General features: G+C 40.3%; 2 protein-coding genes across 6 annotated transcripts in view; one reads left to right on the top strand and one right to left on the bottom strand.

Moving 5' to 3' along the window:
- dus4l (dihydrouridine synthase 4-like (S. cerevisiae)) overlaps positions 1–7202 on the bottom strand; it is a 66004-nt gene extending 58802 nt beyond the window's left edge. Inside the window, exons 1-3 of the mRNA XM_041203113.1 lie at positions 6891–7202; positions 6661–6782; positions 976–1093 (exon numbers count right to left, since the gene is read on the bottom strand). Of these exons, the coding sequence (XP_041059047.1) occupies positions 976–1093; positions 6661–6782; positions 6891–7000 (350 nt within the window). The 5' untranslated portion in view covers positions 7001–7202. The remainder of the gene's footprint in view (positions 1–975; positions 1094–6660; positions 6783–6890) is intronic.
- Positions 7203–7401: 199 nt separating this feature from the next.
- cog5 (component of oligomeric golgi complex 5) overlaps positions 7402–22544 on the top strand; it is a 104336-nt gene continuing 89193 nt past the window's right edge. Inside the window, exons 1-5 of one of the 5 annotated variants that reach the window (XM_041202368.1) lie at positions 7402–7688; positions 10762–10901; positions 11967–12024; positions 15518–15572; positions 17019–17088. In XM_041202368.1, the coding sequence (XP_041058302.1) occupies positions 7550–7688; positions 10762–10901; positions 11967–12024; positions 15518–15572; positions 17019–17088 (462 nt within the window). In that variant the 5' untranslated portion in view covers positions 7402–7549. The remainder of the gene's footprint in view (positions 7689–10761; positions 10902–11966; positions 12025–15517; positions 15573–17018; positions 17089–22544) is intronic. The other 4 variants (XM_041202364.1, XM_041202366.1, XM_041202365.1 and 1 more) reach the window with 4 other exon arrangements.

The raw sequence follows: 22544 nt of genomic DNA, 5'->3' as shown, positions 1-22544 counted from the left end.
GTACTGTGAGAAATTTTGACGCTACACCTTAGGAAGGATACACTGACTTTGGAGAGAGTGCAGTACCTGGACTCCAAGGGTGAAAATACAAAGGGAGATTCACAAGCTAGTATGTATTTCCTGGAATTTAGAGGTTAAAGGGTGATTTGATATTGAGGGGAACAAATAGGGTGGGTAGAGAGAAACGATTTCTGCTGGTTGGGAAATCTAGGACTGGGGTTTTTGTCTAAAAATTAGAGCTAAACCTTTCATGAGTGAAATTAGGAAACACTGCTCACAAAGGGTAGTATAAGTTTTGAACTCTCTTCCACAAATTGCAATTGATGCTAGATTAATTGTTAATTTTAAATCCGATTGAAGGCATTTTGTTAACCAAAGATGTTAAGGTATATCAGGTCACAGATCAGCCATGATTTCACTGAATGGTGGAACATTGTGTCAGCTGTGGCTCAGTTGGTAGCATTCTTACAAGGTTCCGGGTAAAAGTCCCACTCCAGGGCTTGAGCACAAAAATCAAGGCTGACAGTCCAGTGGAGTATTGAGGGAGCATTGAATTGTCGCACGGGCTGTCTTTTGGATGAGACATACCAAGGCCCCATCTGCCTGCTCAGGTGGATGTAAAAGATCCCATGGCACTATTTTGAAGAACAGCAGGGGAATTATCTCCAGGGTCCATGCCAATATCCTTCAATAAACACCACAAAAAACAGATTATTTGGTTATTTTCACATTGTTATTTGTGGGAGTTTGCTAAGTGCATATTGGTTGCTGCGTATCCTTCATTACAACAACACTTCATTGGTTGTAAAGTGTTTTAAGACATCTGGTGGTCATGAAAAGTGCTATATAAATCCAAGTTTTTTTTTTGTAAATTAGGCCTGAGGGGCTAAATAGTCTTCACCTGTTCCCATGTGCTTATAAATAATATAACTTTCAACATTTACAGAAGCAGAATAATTATTAAGTTTATCTTACCTTTGTGGACAACCGCAGTTCAAGTCAACACCATCTGCAAATGGAGAAACTATACAAGCAGCATCAGCTAAATCCTGTGCATGATTAGCGGCAAACTGCACAACCAGTGGACGATCAACTGTCAAATAAAGTGCATGATATGTCAGCATAGAGCTTCCCTTTAAACCATTTCTATCATGTTTAAATAATTTCTATCTCCTTCAGTTTGGCACCTTACACCTAACAATATTCTTAGTACAGAAGATTGCTAAGTTGTGCTCCAAACCTGACAAACACTGAGGACTCTGGTCATTATTTAGAGATACAATTCTATTCTACCACACCAGATCATCAATACGTTTTAGAGGGATTCCTCTAATGAGTGAATCTCACTCTGGATAACACAGGTGAGCAGAGATAAGAATCTCTGAATATGGGGCTCATGTCCAATGGAAGTGGATTGGCAAATCCACATCACATCTAGCCCTTTTTCTTGGTAGGAGTTGTGAGTTGGGCTAATGACCAGTCCAAATAAAAAGGGATTTTGTCACAGAAACAGGATCTGCTGGATGTAAAGCAGTGGAAGAAATGTATTGCCTCATGTGGCATAGCGTGGATGAAGAATTCTTCTATTATGTACTTTCACATTTAAGTTCCTGCTCTGTAAGCTACACCCTAAGTGTAAATGACCTCAGCTGCAGTGAACCACTGGCATAATAAACCTATTTAAATTTAAGCCTATACACCTTTTGGATGAAGCAGCTCTTATCATGCAATTAAAACGCAAGGAGCCAGTCTTACAGATTTACACACCAGCAGATTCCAGCTGCCCTACTGAAAAAGAATAAAAAGCTGCTTTTATTTCACTCCTTTCGGATCCTTATGCCATGTCAAAGTGCACTCCAACCAGTGGAATACTTCCAAAAATTGTCACTTGTAATCATGGAGTCATTGAGTTATACAGCAGAGAAACAGGTACTTCGGCCCATTGTGTCTGTGAGAGCCATCAAGCAACTATCTATTTTAATCCCATTTTCCAGCTCTTTGCCCATAGCCTTGTATGGTTTAGTATTTCAAGTGCTCATCTAAATATTTATTAAATGTTGTGAGGGTTCCTGCCTCTACCACCCCCTCAGGCAGTCTGTTCCAGATTCCAACCACCCTTTGGGTGAAAAATACATTCCTAAAATCCTCTATAAACCCCCTGCCTCTTACCTTAAATCAATACCCCCTGGTTATTGACAACTCCGCTAAGGGGAAATGTTTCTTTCTATCTACCCTAAGTCCCTCATAATTTTGTATGCCTCTATAAGGTTACCCCCTCAGCCTTCTCTGCTCCAAGGAAAACAAACCTAGCCTAATCCAGTCTCCCTTCATAGCTGATACGCTCCAGTCCAGGCAACATTCTGGTGAATCTCCTCTGCATCCTCTCCAATGCAATCACATCCTTCCTTTAGAACTGCACACAGTACTCCAGCTTTGGCCTAACTAGCATTTTATACAGCTCCAACATAATGTCCCTGCTCTTATATTCTATGCCTCGGCTAATAAAGGCAAGTATCCCATATGCCTTCTTAACCACCTTATCTACTGCTGTTGCCTTCAGGGATCTATGGACATGTACACCAAGGTCCCTCTGAACCTCTGTACTTAGTCGGGTCCTACCATTCATTGTGTATTCCCTTGCCGTGTTAATCCTCCCAAAATGCATCATCTCACACTTCTCAGGATTAAATTCCATTTGCCACTGCTCTGCCCATTTTATCAGCCCATCTATATCGTCCTGTAATCTAAGGCTTTCCTCCTCACTATTTACGACACCACCAATTTTCATGTCATCTGCAAGCTTGCTGATCATATCTACTATATTCACATCTAAATCATTAATGTACACTACAAACAGCAAGGGTCCCAGCACCGTTCCCTGCAGTACATCACTCATCACAGGCTTCCAATTGCAAAAACAATTTTCGACCATCACCCTCTGTCTTTTGCCACTAAGTCAATTTTGGATCCAATTTGCCAAATTATCCTGGATCCCATGGCCTCTTACTTTCTTGTCCATTCTCCCATTCAGGACCTTGCCAAAAGTCTTACTGAAGTCCATGTAGACTACAACAACTGCATTACCCTCACAACTAGCCACTTCCTCGAAAAATTCAATCAAATTTGTTAGGTATGATCTCCCCCTGTCAAAACCATGCTGACTACCCTTGACTAATCCCTACCTCTCCAAGTGGAGATTAATCCTGTCCCTCAGAACTTTTTCCAATGGTTTCCCTACCACTGATGTTAGACTCACTGACCTGTAATTAGCTGGTTTATCCCTACTACCCTTCTTGAATAATGCTACCACATTCACTGTCCTCCAGTCCTCTGGCACCCCTCTTGTGACAGAGAGAATTTGAAAATTAGCGTCAGCAATCTCCTTCCTTGCCTCACGTAGCAGCCTGGGATGCATCTCAGCTGGGCCTGAATATTTATCCACTTTTAAGCCTGCTAAAACTGCTGATACCTCCCCACTGTCAATGCTAATTTGTTCAAGTATACCACAGTCCCGGTCCCTGACTTCTACAACTACATCGTCCTTCTCCATAGTGAACACAGATGAAAAGTAATTATTTAAAACCTCACCTACATCCTCCGGCTCCTCGCACATATTGCTAATTTGGTCTCTAATGGGCCCTACTCTTTCCCTGGTTATCCTTTTGCCCTTAATATATTCATAAAATACCTTGGGATTTTCCTTTTTTTGCCTGCTGGTGTTTTTTCACCCCTCTTCGCTCTCCTAATTACATTTTTTAAGTAGCCCCCCACTACACTTTCTATACTCCTCTAGGGCTTCTGCTGTTTTCAGCCCTCTGTACTTGCCATAAGTCTCCTTTTTTTCCTTATCAAATCCTCTATATCCCTTAACATCCCCTGGACTTGTTGGTCCTACCCTTCACCTTTACTGGAACATGTTGGCCCTGAACTCTCTATTTCCTTTTTGAATGACTCCCACTGGTCTGATGTAGACTTTCCTACAAGTAGCTGCTCCCAGTCCACTTTGGCCAGATCCTGTCTTGTCATTTGAAATCAGCCTTCCCCCAATTCAGGACCTTTATTTCCAGTCCATCTTTGTCCTTTTCCATAACTACCTTAAATCTTAGCAGAGTTATGGTCACTATTTCCGAAACACTCCCCCACTGACACATCCACCACTTACCCGGCTTCATCCCTAAGATTAGGTCCAGTACCACCCCTTCTTTTGTAAGACTTTCTACGTGCTGGCTCAAAAAGCTCTCCTGGAAGCACTTTAAGAATTCCGCCCCCTCTAAGCCTTTCATACTAAGAATATCCCAGTCAATATTGGGGAAGTTGATATCCTCTACTATTATTACCCTATTGTTTTTACACTTCTCTGGAGATTTGCCTACATATCTGTTCCTCTATCTCCCCCTGACTGTTTGGAAGCCTATACTGCACTCCCAGCAAAGTGAATGTCCCCTTTTTGTTTTTAAGTTCTACCTATACGGCCTCATTTGAGGAACCTTCTAAGAAGCCATCCCTCCTTACTGCAGTAATTGACTCCTTGATCAATTATGCAATGCCACCTCCTCTTTTACAACCCCCCTGTCATGCCTGAAGATTCTATACCCTGGAATATTGAGCTGCCAGTCCTGCCCTTCCCTCAACCATGTCTCTGTGATAGCAACAATATCATCTTCTCATGTGTTAATCAACACCCTCGATTCATATGCATTACTTGTTAAGACTCCTTGAGTTAAAATGGATGCAATTCAGCCTTGCATTATTCCCTTGTACCTCAACAGGTCTATATTTGCTCTGCCTTCCAGACTTAGTTTCTCTTCTATACTTGGCTGTGCATCTCCCCCTCCTGTACCTCCACACTTTATCCCACACCCCTGCCAAGTTAGATTAAACTCCCCACCAACAGCATTAGCAAACCTCCCCGCAAGGATGTTGGTCCCGTTCCGGTTCAGGTGCAACCCGTCCGACTTGTACAGGCCCCACCTTTGCCAGAATCAGACCCAGTGATCCAGGAAACTAAAGCCCTCCCTCCTGCGCCATCTCTTTAGCCATGCATTCATCCACTCTATCCTCCTATTCCTATAATCACTAGCACGTGGCACAGGGAGTAATCCAGCAATTACAATCTTTGAGATCCTGCTTTTTAATCTGCTACCTAGCTCCCTAAATTCTCATTGCAGGACCTCATCCCTCTTTCTACCTGTTTCGTTGGTACCAATGTGAACCACGACCTCTGACTTCACCCTCCCTCTTCAGAATGCTGTCCAGCTGTTCTGTGACATCCTTGACCCTGGCACCAGGGAGGCAACACACCATCCTAGAGTCACTCTACGGCTGCAGAAGTGCCTGTCTGTACCCCTCGCTATTGAGTCTCCTACCACTATTGCTTTTACTCTCTTACTTCTCTCCCCCTTGTGCAGCTGAGCCACCCACAGTGCAGTGAACTTGGCTCGCTGCACTCTCCAGAGGAACCTTCGCCCTCACTACTTTCCAACACAGAAAAACGGTTTTGAGTGAGATGCACTCTGGGGCTTTCCTGACTACCTGCCTGCCTCCCTTCTTCTGACTGGTGGTCACCCATTCCCTCTCTGACTGCACTTCCTTAAGCTGCAGTGTGACCACATCTAAAATGTGCTATCCATGTAACCCTCAGCCTCAAGGATGCACCACTACCTCTCTAGCTCACGCTCAAGCTTCGAAGCCCATTGCTCAAGCTGGCAATGAAGACAAACGTGGCACCCAATTTCCACAACAAGATTGAACAAACAACAAATTAGATAAATGACAGTAAATCTGATTTATTGGTGTTGGTTGAGGAAGAAATGCCAGCCAGAACACCAGGAGAACTCCCTTAACAAAAACAGAATTACCTGGAAAAACTCAGCAGGTCTGGCAGCATCGGCGGAGAAGAAAAGAGTTGACGTTTCGAGTCCTCATGACCCTTCGACAGAACTTGAGTTCGAGTCCAAGAAAGAGTTACTCTTTCTTGGACTCGAACTCAAGTTCTGTCGAAGGGTCATGAGGACTCGAAACGTCAACTCTTTTCTTCTCCGCCGATGCTGCCAGACCTGCTGAGTTTTTCCAGATAATTCTGTTTTTGTTTTGGATTTCCAGCATCCGCAGTTTTTTTGTTTTTATCTTAGGAGAACTCCCTTGCTGTTCTGCAAACAGCAGCAGAACAAAGGGCCTCAATTTAGCTTTCTCACCCAAAAGATGGGGCCTCCGACAAGGTATTTTAATGAATCTAGATAAAATGCAGAACACCAAAGTGGGGGTTGTACTTGCATTATAAATAAATTCCATTAAACATTGCAATTAGAGAGATAAAGGTTTGAGAAGGAAAAGCAATGTTACCTCAATTACAAAACAAGTTTGAGAAGTTGAAGCCTGGGTAAACATCAGAGGCTGTAGTTCAAAACCTATTCTCATCCACAATGTACAAACAAAATTAGTGTGTAATGCTAATGAGGAAAATAACTATGGCTTTTAAACCCTGTAAATATGTTCCACACTCCTTTAAAAAGTTTTTAATTTTAAATTATTACTATATTGTATTCAGTACTGAAAATAAGACCACAGGAGGTATATTCAGCACTGGTTTGGGAGAGGAAAGATTAGCTTGTTATAGCATTGGTTCACACAAAATAAATGCAATTCAAAAATATACATTACCATAATTTGTTGTGAATTCATTGTCTCTGGCCTTGCCGGATCTCAGGAAGGCAGAAGCAATGATCATTGGAGTAAAACACAGTTCACAATCATACTTTCTGACCAGTGATCGAAATGCCAACCTAAAAAATGTCAGAAATGCTCTTGAGTACTTTAAGCAAACAAAAATACATGCAACAAATGGTGAAGCACTATTACCATATCACGGTTGTTGGGACAGTAACACTCACTTTGAATATCGCACCATAGGAGCACAAATCTTTACAACGTGACCCGGCTGAAACAAATCGACGAGGCATCTTTGTTGCCAGGATCCGGTGGACAAGTATTCACCGTTCATGGAAATTTCTCGACCCGAGTAGCACACGATCTCCTCCGACTGGGTAAAATGACTTGGGGTAATGGGGGGAAAATAGGAACCATGTGCTGCTATGAGGCCGTTCTCCACCGCCCAGTGAACCCATAAGCCGGAGAAACTCGACTTTGAACTCTCAACCCTGACCCGTGGCCTTTACCTAGTTCTCAGGAGCGGGCTGCAGCCTCATTCCCCGCATGGTGCCCCAGTCGCCAGTGATTGGCTGCATGCGGCGCGAGCCTTCGCTGTATCCCCCCCAGCGATTGGCTGTTGGTGCCGAGAGTTCCCCCCACCCCCCCCCGAGCCCCAGTGATTGGCTGTCGATGCCGCGAGACCCCCCAGATCCACCTGTGATCGGCCCCCCGCCCCCACCGAGCCCCCCCTCCCACCGTGCCCACGGACTCTTGTGTTTGGCTGTTTGTCCCACGAGGTTCTTCTGAACGGTTACTCTATCGTGGCGGAGTTCCCCTCAGTTTATCCTTGCGTGCGTCAAACAGACCAGCAGGCCGCGCGTGAGCGTCACTGAATGCCAACATGGAAGGAAGCGGAGGTTCTCCGGTGCGAGACTCGGTGAAGGAATTGCTTCTGGATGGTAAGGGTGCTTACCTACAGTTATCAAGACAGACTGTTGCGGGGGTAGGGAATATATTCCAACACGTCAACCTATCAAAGAGTAAGCCTTCGGTTACTTGATTTTCGACTGCCTTTTCCAGTGGGTTCAGTGTTTTTGATTGCACTTATTCTTGTGACCATACTTTGGTACATACATTATGAATTAGTAAAGAATAGGGGAGAGGAAGAGTGTAAATAAGTAGAATCGATTTTGCATAAATCGAGTGGAATTGGTTCTTACTGGAGTTTGTTGTAGACGACCCCCTTATAAATTAAAACTTTTGCATCGAATCTACATTCACAATGTCACTATTAACAAGGCATGTTAAAGCTAGGCCTTCACTGGTACAATTAACCACTACTGAGTTGACCGCTCTGCTTGGCTGAATTATCCCAGAAGCCGTTACCATTCACGACACAGATGGGAAAACTTTCAAAAACAGTAATAAATAATAAGACCCACCACATCACCTAATTAAACTGTTGAAATTTTGTCCAAACCTAGCCTTCTGCAAATTGAGTGCTGATTTGGTCATTGCATAATATCATCAGTATTTTTGTCATCATTTTAAGCTAATCAGTGTACACAGCTAAAATTATTTAATGAAGTTAGATTATTTTGCTAACATCACTAAATTTACTATAGTATTGGCCATTAATATTAGAAATGCATGCAAATAATTTTCCGTATATAGGCCTATGCTTTTATTTGGAGATTAGGTGCTGGAATTTCCAACCATTGCTGATCAAGGTCTGTGTTGGGAGAGGTGGATCATGGGAGTTGTTGTGTGCTTTTGCCCAGCACACATCAAAACAACCTATATCATGAGAGCCGAATACAAATTTGCAACAAGTTGCATTTCTGAACAGGACGAAGAAAATCACATTTTAAAATTTTATATAGTTTAGACTTAAAGTTTTTGTTTAGTAATTTAACAGTGTTTGCAATTAGTTTTTTTATGCCCCTGAGGGAAACCAATGTTTGAGCTACTGATGGAGGGAGATTTATTTGACTCTAGCTGCAATAGGAGCATTAATACCAATCAGGCCCAGCCCATGGAAAGTGACTACTTAGTAACATTTTGGAGTTTGACAGTCATGAATTCCTTTTAGTGTTAGACCAATGAAAGCTTCAAGAATTACAAATCCAGTTTAAGGGAACATTTTCTAATTATGTGCTGGAGAAAGAATGAAGGATTTGGGAAAAAATAGCGAGGAAAAATCAAATGTAGCAATTCCCTTTTGCATTCCCTGCACCCCTCCCCACAACCCACCATATCCTTTGTCCCATCATTAGAGGCGCTGCCTTTAGCTTTCTAGATCCTTAGCACTGGAATTCTGTCTTTAACCTCTCTGGCTCTCCTCGCAGCTCTCCTTTAGCTGCCTCTTAAAATCTACCTCTCTGACCAAGCTTCACTTGTCCTAATATCTCCTTGCTGGCACTGTCAATTTTTGTCTAATTATTCTCTTATGAACTGCTTTGAGATGTTTTACTATATTAAAGGTGCTATATAAATACAAGTTGTTCCATCTTAAGACTTCAAATCCAGCGTCAGAGGTACCGCAACAAAGAAAGTAACTGTGAAGGAGAGGTTTTGGGGAAGGCAGAGCAAACAATGTTTCTTACTTAACAGGATGTTTAAAGTATTGTAAAATAGCATTACAAAAAAATTGATGCCATTGTCAGTACCTGTCAGGAATATTTTTACTGAGTGCTGTAATATTGCGAATTTACTATCATTTTAGGCTGCTGCTGCATTAAAAATCTGAAACCTCCCACTTGTGAGCATTGTTATAGGAGATCAACTGGTTATCTATCATTACACAATGGTGAATTTCTATGTACATGCCATCCAGGAAAAAATCCATCTTCAACGAGTTACATATCAGCAGATTCAACATTTAACATGTCCGGCATAATAATCAAAAAAGCCAGCAGTGCTAAGTCACAACGCAAACTTTGGAATTCAAATTTAACTCTTAAATCATGTGAAGATGTTAGTTGATCTTCAGTGCTGTGTCTGTGAAATGCAAGGAAAGTACCAAAACCCTGTGAGTAATGCAAAAAAAAGGTGCTGCTCCTTGCTGTGAGGAAAGGCTGGAAAAACTCTAAACCTTCAACTTAATAAACTTAATAATATTGGATTTCAATGACGTACAAAAACTAGGTGGAAAAGCTTAAGCCGGAACATTATTTCAAGTCAAACTACTACTGTACTAGAATGGGAATGAAAATACAAACTGTAAAATTCAGGCGTACTGTAACATCAGGAAGCATTTCTTCATGCAAATGGTGACTAATACCGGAAACATAATTTTCAAAATGTTAATTTGTGTTTTTTACACTGTTGTATGGGGAGAAAACATAGCACTTGTTGTTTGTCATTTAGTCAAATGATTAATGAAGAAATAAACTAAATATCCAATGTTAATTTCAGTACTAATAAATTGTATATCTTTCATACCTAAAGCTTTTGGTCACTTGTAGGTTAAATGTAACGAACAGTGTTTTTCACTGGCTACTAGAGTAATAATTCTGTATTTTGTAGTACAAGTGAAAGCAATTGAATATGGATTAAGGAAGATGCCCAGTCAAATTAGTGACAATGATGCTCCTGGATTGCCATCTTATTTGAGATGAAAGAATAATGCTTATTTGCATTGAAGTTTGATTTTTTTTTAAATGTATCTGATCAGTACTGGTTTGTTGGGTACTTGTCTTGTGTCTGTCATCTCCTAATATTTGTTCGCACAATTTTCCTCTCTTCTTGCTCCACTATTTTATTTGGCTGTTGGTTCTCTTATAGATTTTACAGATTAAGCTGTATATATGAAGTATCAAATTGACATAGGATTAGTGCAGGATATCAACTGTACTGTGAAAAATGATATTTAAAAAAAAATCACAACTGCACAAGAACAGGACCGCGTGTACTCTATCAAATGTTCCCTTGTATTTAGAATTTCATTGATTTAATAATTGTTCATAGGAGTGGTATGGAAGAAATTCACAGGTAAAACACTTAGTCCAAATTAATATTCGTTTATTTGTTTTTCTTCAATGTCACATTTTATATTTGTGATTTAATTTGTTATTTCAGTGAAATATTTACAAGTACCCTAACCTTTTTCAGAATGCTATACAGACTTCTTGAAGGAAGAATTTGATGTAAAGACCTATACTGCTCAATCCATTCACCAAGCAGTAATAGTTGAACAATTGGCAAAACTTGCTCAAGGAATTAGTCAATTGGATAAAGAACTTCATATACAGGTAACATAATGGTGTTTTTCTGCTATATGGCTGCTATATCTTAAAGTTTTATGAAGCAAGTGAGGAGCTTATGAGCACTCCTAGGAATTCTACTAAAATGGTTGGCTTGGCTGACATCATGCAGAGCTAACCATGCCTCATCCATGAAAAGTTAAAGCTTTGCATAACAATGATAGTTTACCCAACATGCTAAGTATCCCAACAGAGTGGACTATGGGTGTCAGAAAGAAAAAGGCCTCTATCACTGTCTTCCCTGTCATTGCAGTGCTCTCAGTTTGGGAATTGTATCTATCAAGCTTGCAGGAAGTTACATCATTTTATTGTGCTTGAATAAGAAGGGTTGTGTTTTTGTTTTGGGAGTTTATTTCTGAAATTCCAGAGGATGATTTTCTTTGCATAACTTGAGAATGTTTAGGAAAATAATATTTTGAATGGTGACTATTGATGTTGTTGCTCACATGGTTCTTAGAAAAGGGCCTATTTTGTTGGGAAAAAACAACTGATCTATTCCTGCTACTTGTTCATTTTTAGAAGGGAAAGTAAATTTCAGAAGTCTGGACTGGATTCCAGGTACAAAGAAGTAAGGACAGTAATCTAACCAAGTTGTGCACTATGCTCCCTAAGAGACATGATTTTGAATCCTTTCTTCAGGGCATACTTTGGTTCTTGAGACTAGACAATCTTGAATTTTAATTTATTTGTTTCTTTCCTCTCACACAAGGAATTTTTAAGTGGAGTTTTCTAGTGATGTCCAGAAGTTGTGGATTTTTATACCAATCAATTTGATTGTTAATGCTTGGGAATGACCACTTTTCAATCTCTGGTGTTCAATGCCAAAATGAAAGATAGTTATATTTACTGGGTTAGACATAAAGTGAGCCTTCATTTTTATCCCAGTGATGCACCTTAAAACTCAACCTCATAAAAGGACTGACTATTGCACCAGTTTAATTCTTTGTCCTGAGATGACCTTTAGGAATTAGATTGTTAAATTAGATTTGGGTTTAACGTAGTATGGAGTACCCATTGCACAAGATACCATGTTAATTAACACATACTTTTCAGGTTGTTGCAAGACATGAAAATCTTCTTGCTCAAGCTACTGGCATAGAGTCACTAGAAGGTAAGTGTTAAAATAAAAATAAAATTTTCAATACAGAGGTATCTGTATAACCTGTCACCCCCAAAAATTCAACACCTTCACATTCCCAAATAACTCTCAAACTATACCTTGAAACCTTGGACACATGCAAATTACAAACTATGGACAGCTCTCAGCATTCACAACTTAAAACACTAGACACACAAGTAAGTGTGTGGTGACAACAAGTGAAAAATTATTTTTGTGCAATGGAGATCTTTTTACCCAATACGCATAATGGCAGAGAAACCATTCTGTTGCTGAGATTGAATGCTTACACAGGAATAAAGGGGTTTCCCTTCTGTTGTGGACATCAGGTAAAGAGATCGCCATTACACAAAAGCTGGGAGCTGCCAGTCTAGTGGATGGCTGATGGTGGTGGGTTGGAAGAAGAACTCTGGAATCGGGGTCCCTGAAATCACAGGCACTTGGAAGTTGTGGAGAGAGGGGAACTGGGGATTTGGTGCTCGAGTGGTGGAGGGGCAGAGAGACTGAGGAATGGGGTTTCAGGAGATGGAGAGAATAGTTTCCCATTATCTGCATCCTTCACCTCTTTGTGGATTCCTGTTCTTGACCTTCTCATACAAGAAGTGTTGGAGCAGAATAGTTTTAAAGATTCTCAATTAAAGATGACTCAATCATTGTAAGATAAATTCATTAATATTTGTAGATGTAATTCGATTTTATGTCACATGGTCAAATGTCATGTGCCTGAACATCATGCAATCAAATCTCCAGGTGTACCTCCAACCAGAGTTGGTAACCATGTTCTGCCATCACACCAGAGAGTCCACTCCCCAGCACTTCCAACATTAGCAGCTTCAGCACATGGATGGTATGGGGGTCCTGCTCAGGAGTGTGCAGGACCCTAGTATGCAGCATCTTCTCTCACCAATTTGGCTGCAATCTGCCTGGCACCTACAGCATACACCTTGACTTGTACAGGTTGCCAACATAGCAGATCTCAGGATCAGGACATCCCTTTCTCAACGGAAAAGAACCCTGAGATGACTAGGAAACCCAACAAACTAGAAATGAACTGAAATCACAGTGAGTAGGACTCCAGAATTAGGCATGATCAATCCCAGGCGAGGGCGTAAAAAAGAACGCTGCAGAAGATACAGCCAGTCCCAGAACATTTGGATCATCTGGTTTACTAGTCAGATAATTATGGTTTTGCAGATAAAGGACACGTGATGCAAGTCCCACTGGTGTTCCTAATTTACAGGTTTCATTGAAATATATTTGATCATGTGAAGTAACAGCGTAAAGGCAAGTGTTAAGATGTAAGTCTGAAATATACTTTCCTTTGCCCTGTCAATTCCATTTAGATACACTTAATCTTATGCTCGGTTTAAAGGATTTTATGTTTTATTGATGGGGTTCTGCACTAATCTTCGTAAACACAGGTCATTTTAGAGCAGGAATGCAGTTGGTTCTGTTTGCCCCGTGTTAAGTTAATTGATGCCATAGTGAATATATTAGTTGATTCAAAAGTGGTCCATGCTCCTTGTTGATCTGTGGTAACCATGTCATGATTACAATGAATGAGTCTCACATTTCACAGATGATGAGGTAATTTCAATTAATTTTTCTTGAGTTGCATTTTTTTAAACTTTTGTATTTGCCACTTATTACCTTGGTAATTGTGAGGGAATCATTCAACATTTTCTCTGAAATCGTTTAAGAAAATGGCAGGGAGTGGTGCTCTGAATTGCCTTTGGAATGATGTGCTAAAATGCATAGGATTATACAGGATTACTTAGGAAGTACTGCACAGAAACATGTCACTCAGCCCAACCAGTCCATGCTGTGCTCGAGCCTCCTCCCATCTTTACTCACCTAAATTTATCATAGTAATCCTCTATGACTTTTTCCCTCAAATACTTGTCCCACTTCCCCTTAAATACATCTGCAGTATCCCTCTGGTAGCGAAATTCTTAGCCATATCTATTTTGTGATTTTTTTAAAAAAAAAATCAATTTCTTTATTACATAGGAATATTTCAGGGGTTCCTCATTAAAGCAAACCTAAACCGAATAACTAAGTTTTTTGTGTGTTTCTCTTTTGATGTTAGTATTTTTGATTTTCCTAGTCACTGCCCACATATTTAGATCACCCTGCAGTGATTTTCCAAATCTTTTGAAATTTAAAGATGTAGGAGGACAAAAATACTGAATGTGGAGTGCCCAGCTCTTGGTGAATTTTGATTGGAGAATAGAATGTGTTTCCACTTTTGCCTTTGTCCCTGGATTACACACACTCAAATGATGTACAGTATAGGCAAATGTGGAGGAAATCTCCTAATCAGTAACTGATGTATCCTAGAAGACTGAGTGAAGTTAACAGTATGCTGTTGCGGTAAAGTCCATAAATTCTTTTGTAAGGCAATTAGTTTCTTGAGAAAATAATTATTATTGGGTATAAGGAGAATATGGAATTAGATTAGATGCCAAATGCAGGAAGAAAAGTAACAAACATGGATTGAATGACCTGATTCAGCAATATTAATTATCTGTACATTAAATAACCACTGCACCATTTTTGTAGAATGCTAATAATTTTGTTTTATACAGAATGCCTGAAACTTGGATACTACAAAGTTTTTTGCCCGTGTAATAACTGGGATGAATTCATTCTGACCTGTTTTCCAGCTGAATTAAAGGGATGAGGTCATCCATTTTGGATCTAAGGAAGACAAATCAGAATATTTTCTCAATGGCCAAAAATTAGATGTTGTGAAGGTACAAAGGGACTGAGGTGTTCATGTACACATCCCTAAAAGCTAATGCACAAGTACCAAAAATATCAATAGTGCTAATGGAATATTGGCCTTTATCTCGAGGGTTGGAATACAAAAGGCGCGCAAGCAATGTTTGAGTTATACACAGCTTTAGTCAGATGACATTCGGGAAAACTTTTCAGTATTGGGCATTGAATCTCAGGAATGATGTGTTTATTACAATGATGCCAGGGTAAAAGGGTTATGTTATGAGGATGTTACCTAAAGTTGTTTAGTATTCCTTTCAGTTTAGAAGGTTAAGAGGTGAGCAAAGTGCGTTATTTTTAAAAATAAAGGTATTCTGCAGGGTAGAAGCAGAGAAACTACTTCCTTTGGTGAGGGAATCCAGACCAAGAGGCATACAGCTAGGTTGTTAGGAAATAAATTGGTAAGAACTACAAAGGGTAGTTGTAATTTGGAATTGCCTCCCCCATGAAGCTTTGGATGCTGGATCAATTGAAGTTTTGTTAGATAAAGGTATCAATGGATAATGGAGTAAAGGCGAGTAAAAGGAGTTGAGGTGCAGATCAGCCATGATCTAATTGAACAATTAAATGGTCTTGAAGAGTTGAATTACTTATTTTTGTTCCTGTAAATATTGGAATTTAAAGCAAAATGTCCTGTGAGTAAATGAAAATGTTTATGTCTGTTTATATCCTTTTTCAAAAATAAGTTGACTGTAATGTATTTTAGGGGTTCTTCAGATGATGCAGACCCGGATTGCTGCTCTGCAGTGCACTGTTGACAGGTATGGTGCAAGCTTAACGTTTTGACTAAGATAAACTACCGGAAGTCAAATTGTCTCTGAAATAATGGTACCAGAAATCTCACTGGATCTGATTCACTGAACAGTTGTCCAACATAATGATCACATACCATTAGGGGGTTGTGATAGAAACTAACAAAAGACCCAAGCTATATAGTGTTATATGACCAAAATAGCATTAAGAGTGCTGAAAAATTATGTGAACTTTGTATGTAGAATAAACACAGTACCTGAGTATATTCTTGTCAGCTAAGGGCATTAAGAAACACAGAGCAATGGCAGATAAATGGAGTTGAGATACAGATATAATTGATTAAAATACTGGTCATTGAAAAGAAGCCCTGAATGTTAAGAATTCTTAGAGGATCTCAAAATATTAACTTGAAGACTTGCTACCCAATGTCCCATGTTGCTTTGGTTACCGAGAGCAATATAATTCATATGGTGATGCTTGTTGGTTGGTTGGTGTTGGTGATGCTAGGTGTGCAGAGCATATAATATGCATTAATCTTATTTTGTCACTATGTTAAAGCTTTCTAACAATGGAATGGTATGCTACTGGGGATCCAATGGTTAAATTCTGAGGAGAGATTACATAAATTGGGCTTGCATTCCCTGGAATGTAGAAAGTTGTAATAGAGGGGAGGCAGTGGCATAGTGGTATTGTCACTGGACTAGTATTCCAGAGACCCAGGGTAACACTTTGGGGTCCCGCATTCAAATCCCGCCATGGCAGATGGTGAAATTTCAATTCAGTAAAAGTCTGATGATGATCACAAAACCATTGCCGATTGTCGTAAAAATCCATCTAGTTCACTAATGTCCTTTTAAAGAAGGAAATCTGCCATCCTCACCTGGTCTAGCCTACATGTGACTCCAAACCCACAGCAATGCGGTTGACACTTAAATGCCCACTGAATAATAAATGCTGGCCTAGCCAGTGACGCCTACATCCCATGAATGAATAATAAAAAAAATTACAGGATGATTTATTTAAGATTTTAGGAAGCACCTAAAATTTTAAAAGTGCAGGCTAACCCAGGTTTGCACTGATTTCTTTCATACTTGCTGTTTGAAGTAGCAAACCTTTGGGACTAACATTGGTTGGCCCATCACAACTTTCAAATTTGTGCACTACCGTATGTTTACTGCAGAAGTTGTGGGTCCTCCGATATCCAGCCGCGGCGAATGTTGAGTGTGTTGCTGTTAATGACACCGCAAAATCCGGCCCAATTAATGGTGGAATAGGTTTGAAGGTCCCAATGGCCTGCTCCTACTCTTTAGAATCAGTTGTTTTTCAAATGCCTGGAGTGTAAGCTCTTAGAATATAACAACCTCATAATGTATAATTCTCAGTTCTGCACAAAGCTTCCGTTGAGCTTGATCATTTGCTTGTTTGGTATTTCTATTTTTTTCTCTTTTCAACAGGATCAGAGGAAAAATTGTTGATCCATATAACAAGATTGTTGCTCGCACTGCACAGTTGGCCAGATTGCAGGTATACCATATTAGTGTACACCTGTACATAAGAGATGTACATTGATCATAAACCTCAGGGGCTTTTAGATTTCCCCTCCCTCCCAGTTTACAAAATTTTGACGACAATCCATTTGTTACAAAGCTGCAAGTTTCAGGGCAAATCCTCAGAATGGATAAGAAACTGGTTGAATGAGTACCCTGAGTCATGTTGGGTGGGTGGAAATACTGAGTGGGCTCTGTTTGGCTCACTATTGTTTGCAGCTTGCATTCAAGAACAGCAACTTATATTTATATAATGCCTTTAATATAATAAACGTCTGAGCCTAAATGACCTAGATTCTGAAACTCAACAGAAAGGGCTAATTTTGCTCATTATACTATATTAGGAAAGAGAGTGGAAATGGAGGAGGTGGTGAAAAAAATAACTGAATAAGTTGGGTAAAATATGTGTGGCCAGTACAATAGCAGAAGAAACAAACATACTATGTGAGTGGTCTTGAAATACGTAAACATGAAACTGAAAAAGACCTTGCTAGACTCTCTGATAAAGCTATACTACTAAATTTCTCAAAAGGAGAAATGAATGCCACTTTTAATATAAATAACATTCAGATGATCAGATATTGATCATGGTGATGCAGTTGAGTTGCAGCTTATAGAGTACATGATACCAAGAAGTGGAAGGTCACATAAAAGCAGAAAATGCTAGAAATACTCAGCTGGTCAGGCATCATCTGTGGAGAGTGAAACAGAGTTAATGTTTCAGGTTAATAATCTTCCATCAGAACTGGGAAAAGTTAGAACTGTCTTAAGCTGGTGAAATGGATGAGGGTGGGAAAAAAAAGGGAAAGTCTCTGATAGGAAAGAAGACAAGAGACATTAAATGATAAAAGAGTTAGTGAAGCAGAGTTAAAGGGAGTGGTAATCCGACATAAAAAAAACAAAAGATGTGTGTAGAGGAGGTGTGAATGTCAGAATAACGAACAGATACCGTTCAAAAACCAAGCAACAAGAGTAAGACCAAAACATACAAAGAAAAGGAAACCAATGGGGGCAGCGATTAGGGTCTGAAATCATTGAACTTAGTACTGAGTCTGGAAGGCTGTAAAGTACTTAATCAAACAATGAGATGCTATTCCTTGAGCTTGTATTGAGCTTCGTTGAATCAGTAGGCCGAGAACAGAGGGGTCAGCATGAGATCAAAGTGGACAATTAAAATGCGAGGCCGTTGGAAACTTGGGATTGTTTGTGGACTGAACGGAGGTGTTGTGCAAAGCAGTCACCCAATTTGTTTGGTCTCTCTAACAAGAAGATCGTGTTGTGAGCAGCAAATACAATATGCTAAATTGAAAGAAGTCCATGTAAATCTTGATATGTTTAACCTGGAAGTATGTTTGGGCAATTGTGGAGTGGACCAAGGTGTCATGGGGAATAGTCACTTCAGAATGCTAAAAGGAGAGTGGAGGGGAAGATATGTTTGGTGATGGCATCACACTGGAGGTGGCAGAAATGGCAGAGGATGATCTATTGAATGTGGAAGTTGGTGGGTTGAAAACTGAGGACAATTGGAATCATGTGCTTCTGGGAAAGAGAGGGATGGCTTACCTTTTTGGGCTCTAATTAACTCCCCTCCAGTGCTGTAACCACTCTATTATTCTATAATAGGGCTACTTCTAAACAAATAATAGACTAAATTGATAGTGCATTTTCCATTATAACAACCTTGTAGATAAATCTTTTTGCAGATTTACTATAATCTAAGTAAAGATTACTTATAATGCAATATGGAGCAACCCACATACCCCTACAAAGCTTTATTGTTTGGATCTTGCCAAAGACGGAGTAAAGTTTGGGAGGTGCTTGCTGGATGCGGGCATTTCTGTTGAGTCCAAAGAATCTGAACAGACAGCTCCACCCAAGTGTTTCTTGCACTGCAGAGAAAGGGAAGGGTTATAAGAGCAATTTAATCAGCATCAAAACATCTTAAAGTGGCATAGTCTCTGGGACTTTTTTTCAGTTTCCTTTTGGCTGCACTCATTCCAGTGATATGATCATTCATACTCCTGGAAGCTCATAAAAATTGAGCTTTAGTAAAGTTGATAACTTTACAAAAATGCTGACAACTCAAAATAAGCAACCTACAACTTAAAATCAGACTGGAATATAGGTCAATGACCAATATGTTCAATTACTTTTTGACTCACAGGTTCAAACATGTTATACCTTAAACTGCAGGTATATTCAATATTCCCACGAAAGTGCAGTTTTTTGCAGTCTTGCATTTAGAAATTTCTAAAGAACAACGTGATCATGGATGGTGTCATTTACTTTCAACATTTTTGGTGCATTTTCCATCACTTTGGAATATACTGCAATTCTGCATTTTGAAGTCAGAAATGATGGTAATTGAAATGTGCTAGATTGCAGATAAGTCCACCAGCAACTCAATATTATTCGTGAAAAGAAACAAAGCAGTTTTTCAGGAACGTTTAGAACTGATATTCTAAGGCTATCCTTATGATGCCATCCAGCAATTCTTTGGTGAAGACATCAAATGCTATGTATGTCAGCTGAGAACTTTCCTCACCCCTCTTTCAAGAGAGAGCTCAGTGAGTCGTATGCCCCTGGATGGAGTTAGAGCACACAGCTCTGATATGTGTAAAATTTTGCTATGTGCACTTGTAGTTTCCTGATTATGAAGTAATGGAATACATTGTCAAAATTCTTTTGTGAAAGAAATATGTGCATTTTTTTTGCACCCTAAAGCATTCTACAATCTTAAACTCACGGCTTTTCTTATGTGTTCCTTCTGAGAGCAAAATCCAGCCTGTACATTTTTTATTTCTCTGCACCCTTCCAAAGCACTCAATTTGCGTACCACAACAATATTCAGATGCATGAATTTCAGCAAGGTTTTTTAGTTGCTGGCAGGCCAGTATTTGTTGTCCATCCTTAATTGCCCTTGAGAAGGTGGTGGTGGTGGTGTGATCAATCTTCTTGAACAGCCCCCCGAGCCTGCCCCGCCATTCATTACGATCATGGCTGATCTCATTTCGGCCTCAATTCCAATTTCCCGCCTTCTCCCCATAACCTTTCAACCCGTTACTAATTAAAAATCTGTCTATCTCCTCCTTAAATTTCTTCAGTGTCCCGGCATCCACTGCACTCTGAGGTAATGAATTCCACAGATTCACGACCCTTTGAGAAAAGTAATTCCTCCTCATCTCTGATTTAAATCTACTACCCCTTAGCCTAAAACTATGACCTCTCATTCTAGAATGCCCCACATGGGGAAACATCCACTCCACGTCTACTTTTTCTGTCCCCTTTAGCATCTTATATACCTCAATTAGATCTCTTCTCATCCTTCTAAACTCTAGCGAGTATAGGCCTAAACTGCTCAATCTCTCCTCATAAGACAAGCCCTGCATCTCTGGAATCAATCTAGTGAATGTCTTCTGAACTGCCTCCAGTGCAACTACATCCTTCCTCAGGTAAGGGGACCAAAACTGTGCACGGTGCTCCAGGTGCGGTCTCACCAATGCCTTGTACAGTTGTAACAACACGTCCCTATTTTTATATTCTATTCCTTTAGCAATAAATGCCAAAATTCCATTTGCCTTCCTTATTACCTGCTATACCTGCATACTAGCTTTTAGCGATTCATGCACGAGGACACCCAGATCCCTCTGCACAGAAGCATTCTGAAGTTTCTCTCCATTTAAATAATGTCACATTTTTATTCTTCTGACCAAAATGGATAACCGCACACTTATCCACATTAAACTCCATCTGCCAAATTTTGGCCCATTCACCTAACCTATCCATATCCATTTGTAAATTTCTTATTTCTTCATTGCAACTTACTTTCCCCCTATTTTGGTGTCATCTGCAAATTTAGCTGTAGTACCTTCTATCCCTGAATCCGAGTCATTAGTATAGATTTTAGATAGTTGGGGCCCAAGGGCCGAACCCTGTGGCACCCCACTAATTACAGCTTGCCATCCAGAAAGAGACCAATTTATCCAGACTCTCTGCTGTTGGTTAGCCAATCCTCTATCGAAGCTAATATATTACCCCTAACTCCATGTGATTTTATCTTGTACAATAATCTTTTGTGCGGCACCTTATCAAAGGTCTTCTGGAAGTCCAGATGTACTACATCTACAGGATCCCCATTATACACTTTGCTTGTCACATTTTGAAAGAACTCTAGCAAATTAGTCAAACACGATTTACTCTTCATAAAACCATGCTGACTCTGATGGATTGCGTTTTGACTTTCCAAATGCCCCATTACTACTTCCTGAATATTGGATTCCAACAATTTCCCAATGACAGACGTTAAACTAACTGGTCTATAGTTTCCTACTTTCTGCCTCCCCCACCCCCCATTTTTTTGAATAAGGGCGTTATATTACCATTTTTCCAATTCACTGGAACCTTTCCAGAATCCAGGGAATTTTGGAATATTATAGCCAATGCATCCACTATTTCCGCTGCCACTTCCTTTAAGACCCTGAGGTGTAGGCCATCAGGTCCTGGGACGTCACCCTTTAATCCCAGTAGTTTCTAGTGATGGTGATTGTTCTAAGTTCCTCCTTCTCTATATCCTCTGTTCTACCTGTTACTATTGGGATGCATCTGGTGCAGGTACGCCCACAGTGCTGCTTGGGAGGAAGTTCTAGAATTTTGACCCAGCGACAGTGAAGAAATGGTGATATGGTTCCAAGTCAGGATGATCTGTGGCTTGGAAGGGAATTTGCAGGTGGTGGTGTTCCCATGCTCCTGCTGTCTTTTTCCTAGGTGGTAGAGGTCGCGGGTTTGGAAGGTGAAGTTGAAGGAGCCTTGGTGGGTTGCTCCAGTGCATCTTGTATATGGTACACACTGCTACCATTGTGCATTGGTGGTGGAAGGAGTGAATATTTAAGTTGTTGGATGGGATGTTGGGCTGCTTTGTTCTGGCTGGTGTCGAGCTTCTTGAGTGTTGTTGAGGTTGCACTCATCCAAGTAAATGTAGAGTATTCCAAAGCACTCCTGACTTGTGACTTGTAGCTGGTGGACAGGCTTTGGGGAGTCAGGAGGTGAATTACTCACTTCAGAATTCCCAGCCTCTGACCTGCCCTTGCCGTCACAGTATTTATATGGCTGGTCCAGTTAAGTTTCTGGTCAATGATAACCCACAGGATGTTAATCGTATGGGATTCAGCGATGATGGAACTGCTCGCATGTGGTTCCGCTCCTACCCATCCCATTACCTGCCAGACTATCTCCAGCAATGGCTTTTCTTTTTGCCACCACGCTGTTATCTTCTAGTTCTCCAAGGGGAGCCATTCTTGGCCCTCTCTTCCCTTCCTACATGTTGCCACATGAGAGCATTAACTATAGATATCAGGTCAGCTTCCATTTGTACTCTGGCTCTTCATCTCCACCATTCATTCTTACAACTCCTCTATTATCTCTGCTCTTAGACAG

The sequence above is a fragment of the Carcharodon carcharias genome, chromosome 13, assembly GCF_017639515.1.
Source record: "Carcharodon carcharias isolate sCarCar2 chromosome 13, sCarCar2.pri, whole genome shotgun sequence".
In the NCBI taxonomy this organism is placed as follows: domain Eukaryota; kingdom Metazoa; phylum Chordata; class Chondrichthyes; order Lamniformes; family Lamnidae; genus Carcharodon; species Carcharodon carcharias.
This window is presented reverse-complemented; position numbering and strand designations above follow the sequence as displayed.